We start from the raw sequence: 12525 nt of genomic DNA, 5'->3' as shown, positions 1-12525 counted from the left end.
TTCTGTTTTAGCTCAGAGCAGATCTGAGCATTGCCATTTAGATTCTTGACATAGTTATAGAATGCTTTGTGGTTGTCTTTGGAATCTTTGGCAATTTTATTTTCATAACTAGCTTTGGAGGATTTTATGAGGCATCTCAGTTTCTTACTGAGGCTAGTAAGGGAGTTTTTTGCATCCTGGGATTTTCCTCTTTTCTGCAAAAGTTTCTTCCTTTTGTTGTAAAGTTTGTTTATGGCAGGGGACCACCAGATTGGCTTCCTTTTTTTGGATGAGAGCATTTTGGTTCTATTTGGGATGGCACGATTCATGCATGAGTGGATGTACTCGTACAGTGCCTTAGTGTAGGATTCAGCAGTTGAACTTTCAGTTCCCGTCTGCATGGGTGTCATGAAGTTTGTCACTTCTGACTTGAGTAAGTTGGCTTTGGAGAAGTTTTTTATGGTGGTTTCTTTACTGGGGGGTGGGGGTGGGATGTGGATGTTAAGGGTGATTAGCTTATGGTCAGACCTGACTAACGAGGGGGTGACCATAGGTATGGAGCATTGATTTGCCATGTTGGTAATGACCAGGTCTAGGATATTGGAGCCCCTGGTGGGACTATGGATTAGTTGATCCAGGGCATTGGAATTTATGAATTCCAAGAACCGTTGCGCAAAGGTATTGGGACATGAGTAGTTTTCCCAGTTAATGGCAGGGTAGTTAAAATCACCCAGTATTAGGGTGTTTGGTTCTATCTTAATATTTTCCAGTATGTTTAAAAAGGTGTAGTGAGAATCTTGGGGTATGGTGGGGGATCTGTAGCAAGCTACAATTTGGATTGCAGTCTTACCTAGTGTTAGTTGCACTTGGAGAATTTCAGACACATTGTGTTGGCCAACTAGCCTGGTGGTGTGAATATCCTTGGTGAATATTGACACTCCTCCACCTTTAGTGTTTCGGTCCTGGTTTGGTGGCCGAAAAGTGTGGTAAGAGTTGTAGCCTGGTATTGCAGGGGTGCTCTCTGGAGCCTTGAACCAGGTCTCAGTTACTGCACAGATATCGATGTTCTCCATTTTTAGGAGTTTCTCAAGAGAGTGCATTTTGAGGTTTAGACTTCTAGCATTGAGTAGCATTACCTTCAGATTTTGCATGCTTGTACCTGTTACGGTGGTGGTTTTGTCCTTTGAAGTTTGCCTAAAAAAGGCACTATAGGGGTGGCAAGAGCCTTAGCCAGTAACCTGAATCCCAGGGGCGACAGGTGCAGACCATCTCTGGCAAAGCATCGTGGTCTGTCAATCATGTCATCCCAGGCAGACAGATACTGGATCCCCTTTGAATGACACCATAAGCTTAGCCAATTGTTGAAGTCAATCATTTTATCCTTATATTGTGGTATCATTCTGGGCGAAGGCAGGATGCTACTCAGGGCTAGGGTCATACCTGCCTGGGCCACATGATCCGAGAGCTCTTCCATGTCTCTTTTCATGTAGTCCAGGGAGGTACGTCTCAAGTCATTCACTCCAACATGGACAATGACAGAGTCATATTTGTACTTGTTGTGGAGTGACTTGAGTGCATGCGTTATGTGGCGGATCCTGGCACCCGACAGGCAGCTGACTGTAATTCTCTCCTTATTCAACCTGGTGAGAGGGACATCAGTGTGCCGGACTATAGAGTCACCTATGACTAAAGTGTTAGGTACATTGTCTTGCCTTAGGGGCTGTTGCTGGGTGGCACACTGGTGTTGTGAACTGTGTGACACATTGGTTGTGATTGGTGTTTGTTTGTGTTTCAGCTTCAGAGGTCTTTGTTGCTTGGGCAGGTTACAGTTAAGGGCCTCTGCATATGTGGATTTAGTGTTGCTATATGTGGGTGTTGGTGGTGCGTTTAGAAGGGCTATGTGTTGCTTGAGGTGTAGTGTGGGTGTTAACCTTCTCCTCTTGACTATTTAGCACAGTCTTGGGTGGAGAGAGCTTTGCTTCCATTTTGGCTATGTAAGTGCATCTCTCACAGGTTGTAGTGTTGGGTGGTAGGAGGAGAGGGTTGTCTGTGTACATGAGGCAATTGCTGCATTGCCCCAGTATGCCCAGATTCACCAGGTGGACAGGAGAAATCACCAGAAGCTGACCCTTGGACATGCCTGGTTTGGGGCTTTTTTTTTCTTTGTAAAGTACAGGAGCTGTTTCCTTAGCAAGGTACTTTGCAATTATAGGCTGTTTAGTGCCTACTATTAATTTCTCCTTATTAACAAGGAGAGTTCAGTGTTTGTATGAGTTTAAGGCTTCCTAGTGCTTTCCAGCAGGTATTAAAGAAAGTGCTAGTCACAGGGATGCTTAAAGGTAAGATTGAAAAGAATGCACTCTGCAGTGTGCACTAGAGAAGTTAGATGTGAAAGTAGGTAACTTGAGTTTTACCTATTTAAAAAGTCAAGGTTTAGTGGAGAGTTACTATTGTTAAAACAGCAAGATGGATTGAAAGGGGTGGTCACTTTTGTAATTTGGTACTATGAAATACTGTAGGATGGCCAATAAATTTAAATAATTGAAGGGGTGGGATTTCAAAAATGATGATTTTGTGATTACTCACATAAGCCAGTGAAAGTAGAGAGAAATGAGATATATGGTCAGATTAACATAAGAGGCGGGCAACTAGAAAGACAGTGGTATTTAACAAGACAACTTCAGTGGGTGGGAGGGCGTGAAAAAATTCTGCCCGACTCAGAACAGAGAGAGCTGTGGTCTCTTTTGAAGTTTTAATATGCTGTTAAAACAGAATGCAAGCAAAACACAAGGTAAAGAAAAGAAAATACAGTATTCAAAATATAGAAAATCAATACAGTAATACAAAAAAAATTTCTATCAGGATGGTCATTAAATGAAATAATGTTTATGTATACTATATTTGAAGCATAGGTGTAAATCTGACAGAAGTTCTGAAATTTGTGTTGACGTGGTTTTCAAAAAATTTGGGTTAAATTACTTTTGATTGCCAGTTGTTTGCATTCATTAACCTCTTGTTTAATGGAAAAACGTTTTACATGTTCCTTGTATTTTCTTTTTAATAGCAAATCATTTTGTACACTTTTCAGAATTAATGACCGGTAACTTTGTTAGAAGAGAGTTCATTGGTTTGGATACATGTCAGTTTATCAAGCAATCTGAAGACAGTTGGAGGTATTATTCATAGCCCCCCCCACCCCCCTCCAAAGAGGTGGGACATGCTAACATCCTGTTCAGTCAAATCAAGACAAAGTAAAAACTAAATTTCTGTTGGTGGAAATGCATGGTCTTCTCCACTGACCATGACACTTTTACTGTTTTAATAAGAGCAGATTACGTACCTGAGTTTTATAAGCTCTGCTTTCTTCTATTCAAGCCAAGAAACTGTCTTCGTATAGGTTTAGTCAAATAGTCAAAATAGCATTTTATTGTCGCAATGTGCTTGTTTTTACATTAAAAAAAAATAAGCTGGCTTCAACACGCTTTTGATTTTCCTGTATTGATGTTTCAGACATCGATGAATGTCAGTCCTCCCCATGTAAATATGGTGCTACTTGTGTAGATGAAATAAATGGTTACAGGTGCATCTGCCCACCTGGAAGAACTGGAACTGGATGCCATGAAGGTGAGAATTACACTAATCACATGGCCAATTTTTAATTCATTTGTATTGTGTTCATTTTGAGCTAAAAAATGCATACGTTTGACACACTGAAAATGGGCAAAACTAACTTTTATGTCTTATGTTTTTTGCGCATTGGCAGCATGCTATAACTATATTATACTAGAGGTTGGCTGATGCAAGTGCTAAAAAAAAAAAAAAAAAAAAGTCATAGCAGCCAAGTAACCCAGTAGTATCTGTCAGTGTTAGCCTGGTTTTGTCACGATATTTTTCTGTACAACAGAAAACTAAATGCTGACATAAACATTCCCAATGATAAAAACTTGATTCTTTCTTTTGTAGGTTAATATAGCAATAACCCACTGAGTGTGGGTAATGCTGGATTTTACCCATGGTTGGCGTGGTTTGGTCACGAGGGCGAAGCCCGTGTGGCCAAACAAAGCCAACCGTGGGTAAATCCAGCATTACCCACACCCAGATGTGGGTTATTGCTGTTATACAATTACATTATTTAAGAAAAAAAAAAATTACTTTTCTTAAATAATGGCATTGTGTAATGCCTCCTTGCTGCCCTTCTGCAGCTGTCTGGTATTCTGCGGCAGTTCTGATGTACTCCGCATGCGTATGCCTATGCAGAACATCAGAGCTGTAGGCAAAAGCAACAAAGAAAGCAAGATCTCCATTGCTTTTTACTGTTTTGCTATGTTAAATGGGTTTAACATAGCGAGACAGCTTTATAAAAAGCAACGGAGAATCTCTGTTGCTTATTTTAAAGCTGTCTCGCTATGTTAAACCCATTTAACATAGCGAGACAGTTTTGAAAAAAGTAACGGAGAAAGCAAGATCTCCATTGCTTTTTACAAACTGTTTCACTATGTTAAATGGGTTTGGTTTAACATAGTGAGACAGCTTTAAAATAAGCAACGGAGATCTCCGTTGCTGATTTTAAAGCCGTCTCGCTATGTTAAACCCATTTAACATAGCGAGACAGGTTTAAAAAAAAAGCAACGGAGAAAGCAAGATCTCCGTTGCTTTTTACACACTGTCTCACTATGTTAAAGGCGTTTAACATAGCGAGACAGTTTTAAAAAAAGCAACGGAGTATCTCCGTTGCTTTTTTTAAAGCTGTCTCGCTATGTTAAACTCCTTTAACATAGCGAGACAGTGTTTTAAAAAAGACTTGTACTAATGGAAAAAGTCCGGGCAACCGGACCTTTTTCCATTAGTATAAGTCTATTTACAACGTGCACGCTGACCAATCAGCGTGCACGTTTTGGAATATTAATGGGGGATCATGGTATAATGGACATTTTCAGTGTTGATCTTTCCATAATCCTGCACAGAAAGTATAAACTATGTGAAATTCAAGTATCACTATACCCATTTTGTTAGTCTGTAAAACTACCTGTTCATTAATACTTGAATTGTATGTCAATCTCTCACTCTTTCTTGGTGTTTGTTTCCTAGATATGGAGTAGAAACATTTTAATTGTGATCCTGGCAATTTGTTTTCTTATGTTTTTATTTTCTTAAACTAGCCTTGACAGTAAGTTTCAACTTTTCGTCTTTGTCCTGACATTGAATATAAAACACAACAAACCAGGTTATTTTCTATCTGTGGTCTAGAATAGTTTTATGTGACTTTTTTTTTGCCAGTGATATGAAAAAATAAGCCCGTATCATCCTCAACTGATAAAGTGCATGTGGAAAATATGTATGGGTATATAGACTTTCCAGCTGTTTTTGCCTTGTTTATTCAACTAAAAAATTGCTCAGTTAAGAGAAGATCAGTGGTGACTATAAATGAGCAAGATTTTATCAGTCCACTGTGGGCATCCGCTCGTGGAGTCTCAAAGGAAATGGTGTAGGATGTTGTATCTAAATGAATACAAAGATCTGAGCAGTACGATGAATGTAGTGAAGCCCATTCTGTTAGAAGCAGATTGGCTTTAACAATACTTTAAATTCCTTCAATCTGCTGAGGACTAGCAGCTGTGTTTAATATAAAAGTTACTACATTTTAAATTGCTGTAGGACATTTTTTTTATTTTAGCATTCATCCTGATAGTTTTTAAACAGATCCAGGGTTTTTCCAATTGGCACATGTGTGCAATACATGTCCAGGAGGTCACCAGCATTCAGACACTGCCGTAACTTGTTTCATTCTGCTTGTAAAGCACCTCTGGAAACTTTATTTTATATTTGTTTTGTTTTGTAAGCACTGAATTTCTAGATGCAGGCAGCGCATTTTGCCAGATCTTCTGGCACTCTTTTTAGTTGCAGAAATTGCAGCCAGAAAACATGGGCATTGCAAAAGTAATCAGAGAGCTCCCACCAGTTTCTTGACTAGAAACGTTATCAGTTCTGATGTATGTTTTGGGATTAACAGTTGTTTTACTAAACTTTCATGTTAGATCATGTAAACCTAACATGAAGAGGTGTGAAAGATTCCCACCACAAGTAAAAATTTTCACTGAAACAATAGCTCTGATTGTGTGTGTGTGTGGGGGGGGCATGCAGAAGTTGTGCTGGAGATGGTCCTAACTCGAGTAGTGTATTCAAGGGTCCTTTTTTGTCCTGGCCATTTTATATTAACATAATATGAAAGTTTAGTACTTTATTACCTGTAAGTTTTTTTTGGGGGGGGAGGGGTGGCATTTGATCTGTAGATTTCGGGCTTTGTTGTTTAAAATCTAGTCTGGGAATCGGCTTGGTGCTTTGTTTTCATGTATGTGATATAAGTGAATGTTGTACATCTCAGAGTAAAGCTGCAAACCAATTAGACTCTGACCATAAAATCACTACTGACTCTCCACTCACTATTTCTTCCAAGGCACTTTTTTCCTTGTATATGTTTTTCCTATCATTAGATTCTTTGCTTTGCCTTGAAGGTTTTATTTGTCTTCCTTGGATACATTCTGGAAATGTTGTTACTTCTGATGTAACATTAGCTGTGACTGATTGATGCTTGTTAAGTGAAGTATTCTTTCTCATTTGGGCATTTAAACTTAAGAAAAAAAATATTCATTTCTTGTAGATGTTTAAACTTTCTATTTAACTTAATGTTGCCCCTTTTTAGAGCTAGTAAGACACTTTTAACATGGCCCGCGTAGAAGCAGCTTGTGTGGATGTTCACATTATGCAGGCAGAGGTTGAAGAAGTTGGACTTTTGTGTGTACAGGATGTAGCTTGACAGCTTAAAGCTTTAAACCTCTGCCAGAGTCTAGTAAGCCACCTTTAAAGAAGGATGTCAAACAAGTTGTTGCTAGGTTATAAAGTCTGTTTAATCTCTGGCTACGTTGACAGCCTCAAGGGAATTTCATAGCCAATGAAGTCACACATTCAGATTATGATGCATGTATCAAGAGGGTGTGTGTGTGTGTAGTAAATGCACTGCAGATACCCATTTCTGTATATATGCACGTCAATTTTTATTAATTTACTACATTCTTTCACAAGTTAAATTCTTATTTCTTATTTACATTTGTTGACCGGGAATGTCCGACTGGACGCAGGTCCGTTTTCAGCTGATGCCCGGGGAGAAAAGCTCCACATTCAAATGTTAGACAATTGTACACTTTGAGAAATATATCATTTAAAAATTATAGCTTTAGTTAAAGCTTGGAACATAATACTAGATTAAGACAGAAGTAGTAAAAAAGCTGTAGAACATAATTACAAGTTTAAACAGATTACAGGTGTACATGATTACAGATGTAGAACATAATTCGTACAACATGAGTGCCTGTAATAGTAAGGAGATTAAAGTTTTCTTTATTAGCAAATTAGTTATGATGCTCATTCAGTCTGTCAAATCGTTAAACTTGATTTCTTAATTCTGAGGCTGTCTTATTTTTTTCTTTGATATGTGGGCAGTAACCAGACTTTTTTTTTTTTTTATGACTGCTTACATCTCTTTGTTGGTGATGTATGCGTACATGGGGTGATGCTTTTATCTATAAAAAGGTGTAAAGTAGATGGTCTCCCTTATGAAAATGCATCTACCAGCACATATATGAGAAGAATTGCTTTTCCTCAGCTCACATTGAGGCTTTTCTCCACCATCTTTAGAATTCTGTGTTTAAGCGTATAGACATCTGCAGCTTATTTGGGATAATCATGTAATGTGTTTCTGCAATTGTCTTTTCAATAGATGTACAGAATGCATAATAATTTTTTCTTCTCTTTTTTTAAGTTATTGGCAGTGGAAAACCCTGTTTTATTGGTGGCTTGCATATTCCTCATGGAAGCAGATGGGACCAGGAATGCAACGCTTGTCATTGTTTAAGTGGCAACATTGAATGCACAAAGGTAAAATGATACCCTTTGTGGAACATTTTAATTTAATTTAGTTTGGGTCTTGTATACAACAACCTAAGTTGAGTTGCTCCAGGAATTTATAGCTAGTTTGACTTCATGTGTAAGTATATTCATTCCTAAAAAAATCCATAATTACTTCACTACAGAATGATTTCTCTGATGGGGTACCATTATTTGTAATACAGAACTGTAACTGTTCATAGCTAGAGTTAAAATATGGTTCCATTTATGACCTTTATTAAGTAATGGTGGAACTTTAGAAATGTATTGCTTACCTTGGTATGTTTTCTTATCCTTTGCATTATTGCAACCGTTGGAGAGTGTGTGCGCGCGCATGTAATTGTATATTATTTTAACGAATGTAGTATCAGTTCTAACCATTATATTTAAAATATTAACATTTTATTTGAATGTTCGCTGATTACCACTCTGATCTAGATTCAGTAAGTGTCCCAGGCACTGAGCAAAACTGATGGCAGGAAAAGGATGGAATGATGAGGCAGTGCTGCTTTTTTGTATATGTGAGGGTCTGAGGTGTGTTGGGGTGAGCCTGAGTCACAAATTCTGTTGGTGAGGTGGAAACCATGGACACTGGCGGTTGCTTGATTGTAAGGTGTTTGGGGGCACCTCACCCTATTTGCAACAATTGGCTTACTTGCAGTGCCACACACCCATTCATGTCATATTACTCAGCATGTCTGAAGAATCTTGTGGCTTACAACAAAAAAAAATTAGGCCATGCTCTCGACTGCTGCTGCTCCATTTCGTAGTAGATGTATCTGTAGCCTGCTGGCTCTGGGGGATGAGACCAAGTTTAGCAAAAAGACACTTCAGAGAGGTATTCTCTCAAAGTGAGTTGGCCCCAGGAGAGCAGAGCAATTAAAGATGCAGTATATCTCAAGTCAGTAGTGGCTAAAAAAAAAAATAATTTTGGCTTTTAAAAATCCTTGCATACTCTTCCAGAAAGCCTTTCTTGTACCAGTTTGAAAATACTGACTTTTGAAATGGAAATAATCATGCTCTGCATATGAAAACCTTTAAGTAGTGTTCAGTATTAGTCCTGTAGCACATTCAGCTATCTAGGAATATAAATTAAAATAATTAAAATAAAAGGTAGTTTATATGCTTGGGAAACCAAAATATTTTCCCCTTCACTAAATTGTCTAGAAGTACTAGTATTTTCTTATTGAGAGTAAGCATGTAGTGTTTCATTTTCTGTTACTACATTATTGCTGTTTTAAATGATAAACATGTTTCTAAACTAGCTGAGCAAATGTTTGACCATCAGGAATAAACTTCCATGCTGTTTTAATGTTTACTATACTGTAATTTCTAGGTGTGGTGTGGTGGTCATCTTTGCTTGTTACATGAGTTAAAAGGACAAAAAAGTCACCAGTGTCTACAAGGCCAGATCTGCAGAGAGCAGTCAGGACTGAAATGTTTTTCGCCACCTTGTACTGGCTGGGGAGAATGTGACACCCGAGAATCTCTTCCACCCTTTAATGTTAAATGCCAACCAAATACAGATCATCTGGATAACAACTGTGCAAGGCTTACTTTAATTTTTAACAGAATTAAAGTACCACAGGTAGTGATTTTTCAACTGTTTGTGTTCTTGCGCATCTCTGTATGTTAGTCTTTTAAGTAATCTGACATGAGTTCAAAGGATTTGTCTGTGAAGGAGGGGTCTTAGGATGAGTGTTATCAGTACAAGGTGAACTGTTGTTAGTCCATTTTATAATTGTGTCAAACCTTGAATCTGAAATTTCAAACAGCTGTTAAGATTTTTTTTTTTGTTTGTCTTTGGTTCCCAGAGCATAATTTGCTTTTGGCTGTATTGGTGCTGGTTGGTGACTGTGCTTGAATTACCATAGCAAAGTAAGAAATTTTGTAGCCATTGCAGTAAGAGTTAATACACAAGTGTTTATGAAAATCAAATCTCATTCTTCAATACATTGCAAAGCGTATCACCAAAATGTTAAAAAAAAAAAAAAAAAAAAAAACCACCAGGAATAAGACTAGATTTGGACTTGTGCCATTGACAAAGGTGGCTGTGCAACTTGCCACACCTCACTGGCTAAATAAATTCATTACCATGCCTACACAGGTAAAAAAATTTTCCCCAAGAAATTCAGTATTCCACCTTGACACTGACAGACATGTGTATAGCATCAGACTTGCGCAGATTGCAGTCATGTTGTTCTGTGGCTATTAGCTTTAGAAATTTTGTACAAACTTTTCTTCACCTATTTGACAGCAAGGAGCTAAATGAAGCTTCCTAAACAGCACATGATGACCTCAACTGGCAGAACCATTATGAAAGGCCTGACTGACTTGTGTACAGTAGTATTAACAGATTGGTATTTAGTCATTTACCCTTCTGATTCATCCCTGGTAGTAATCACTGATCTGATGAGAATCTGTCCTTCCTACTGATTTGAAATGTGAACCGTAGCCTTAACACTGTATATTATTCTTTGGGTGCCAGTAGTTTTCAGAAGGCCTAGAGGATGTATGATTTTATGAAACTGAGTTCATACACTCTGTCTAACCTTTTTCTCCCTTAATCCCTTTCTCTCTGGCATTACTGATTTAAACCATTTTCCACTAGGAGTTTAGTTTACATGCTCCATGTTTATCAGTAGAGGATGGCAGTTGTGATGGGTTATTTAATTATTCTAACATATATTTTCTGTGTATTCATGCCCTGCTGAGTATTACTTGATATAAGCTGTAAAAAGTGAACGTGTTTATCCAAGCACTACTGCTAGGTTGGCAAGATATGGAAACTTTGTAGAATGCTTAGTTGTAGCAGTATCCCTTTGGGCCTTAGTTGACCACATAGCTTCATTCTATTGTATGCTTAAGTAGCCAGTACAATAAGCTGCAGTGTCACAGCTGGCCACAACCATGCTGACTTAAGTGTAAATGTGGTAATCATTGCTCACACTTCCAGTTTGAGGGGAGGTTCGCATTCAGGGTGCTGATTCAGAGAGCCTTGGTACCATGTCTCTTTCCATGGATGCAGTCTTGACTGTAGACTGTCAGGAATGACTAGTCTGTATTCTTTAACTTCAGTCTTTGATCCAAATTGTTAGCCTTTGTATCAGTATATGCCCATTTGAATATGCAATCAGTAACCAAACCAAGCCACTCTGCATATGTCCATCTCTGCTATGGTCAAGTATTTTATTTTCTCTCTCAACCTGAATTTGCCTGATAATGGTGTGCAAAGTCACCTCTTGTGGGGACATCTGCCGATATTTCCTTTCTACTATTATAACCAGTGCATGTTATTCAACTAATACTAATGTTATTCTGACAGAGAATCATAAAACATTTCTGCTCTAGACATGGTTGTCTGTGCTCACTGCTGATTTGAATCTCTGTACTGAATTGCTAACTTGTGCTACACCAATATCCACAATTGTTCAGTACACACAAACTCTTCAGTATGAGAATGCAAACAAGTCTGAGTCCTTGCCAGACAAACTTAAACAATATTCTATTAATGCCAGTTAAACTTACTATGAACATTTATGCTTATCTTTTTACTGTGATGCTGTAGTTGTGTCCACTGTAATTTCCTGCTGTTTTGCCTTACTCCAGTAAGCTGCTTATGTTCTTGTGGTGGAGTTAAATTATTTTATAGCAGGTTGATTTATTTAGTAAAATTAGATGAAGACTAAAGAATGTAAATAATATCTATTTTAGCACTCACTGGGAGGTGGCGGTTTCTTGGTGTTGAGATAACTGCTGTAAAGTAATTGATCCCCTTCTGAGCAATTTGTGAACTGCTGTAACCCTTTGTATGAAGACCTAACCCACATATATTCCAATTTTGCCATCTTGTCACTTCATTTACGATATGGATGGATCTTTATCATTAATTTGACAGATTATTTCATAACATTAAACCATCCCAAAGTGCACCACTTAATATTAAAGTTGTTTGAATAGTTTGAATTGGTAAAAACCTATACCATTATTAGTATGTGTCCATTCCCATTTCTTGGTGCCAAGATCTTGCAATAGTCACCGTCACAGTTTTTACTGGAGTTTAAGTCATGATTCATAGGACAGTGAATGCTAATATTCCTTGTGTTTTTTATTTGGACAAATGCCTGATTGTCAGCACATGTTGCCTGAAATGAAAAGGGAAAGTGAAGCTACTTCCGTCTCTTGAGATCTTGAAAGTAGGCTTTTAAATCCATCTTTAGGTCAAACCTTGCATAGTCAGGTATGTCTAAGACGTGTACTTTTTGCTTAGAACGTGGTAAGAAAGAAGGTTGTAAAACAAAAATAAAAGTTCACAGTACAGAGGAGAAAACTGCAATCTCTGCATATTGAGTAATCCTAGTATCATTCCTAACATTTTTTTATTTGGAAGTCAGCAGAGTATAATACATAGTGGCTCTAATCATCCTGCCTCATAGGTCACTTCTAAGGTGGTAACTTGTCAATATATTTCACAACCATGATGATTCATGAGGGCAGCTGTCCTCAGATGACAAAGGGCTTGAAATGCATTTATAAAGTTTTTTCCCCACTGTGCCCATTCAGCAGACACTAGACAAGTGTCTGGCAATTATGTATAAAGCAGAA

The 12525-nt window shown here is 38.0% G+C and overlaps 1 protein-coding gene across 1 annotated transcript in view; it reads left to right on the top strand.

Annotated features, from left to right (window-relative positions):
• JAG2 (jagged canonical Notch ligand 2) overlaps positions 1–12525 on the top strand; it is a gene marked incomplete in the record, with an annotated part of 565751 nt that overhangs the window by 532244 nt on the left and 20982 nt on the right. Inside the window, 3 exon segments of the mRNA XM_044074368.1 lie at positions 3490–3603; positions 7796–7911; positions 9257–9508. Of these exon segments, the coding sequence (XP_043930303.1) occupies positions 3490–3603; positions 7796–7911; positions 9257–9508 (482 nt within the window).

Source organism: Protopterus annectens, chromosome 6.part0 (assembly GCF_019279795.1).
Source record: "Protopterus annectens isolate FY-2018-M chromosome 6.part0, PAN1.0, whole genome shotgun sequence".
Taxonomy (NCBI): Eukaryota; Metazoa; Chordata; order Ceratodontiformes; family Protopteridae; genus Protopterus; species Protopterus annectens.
Note: the sequence above shows the minus strand (reverse complement) of the source record. Positions and strands in the feature narration are given on the sequence as shown.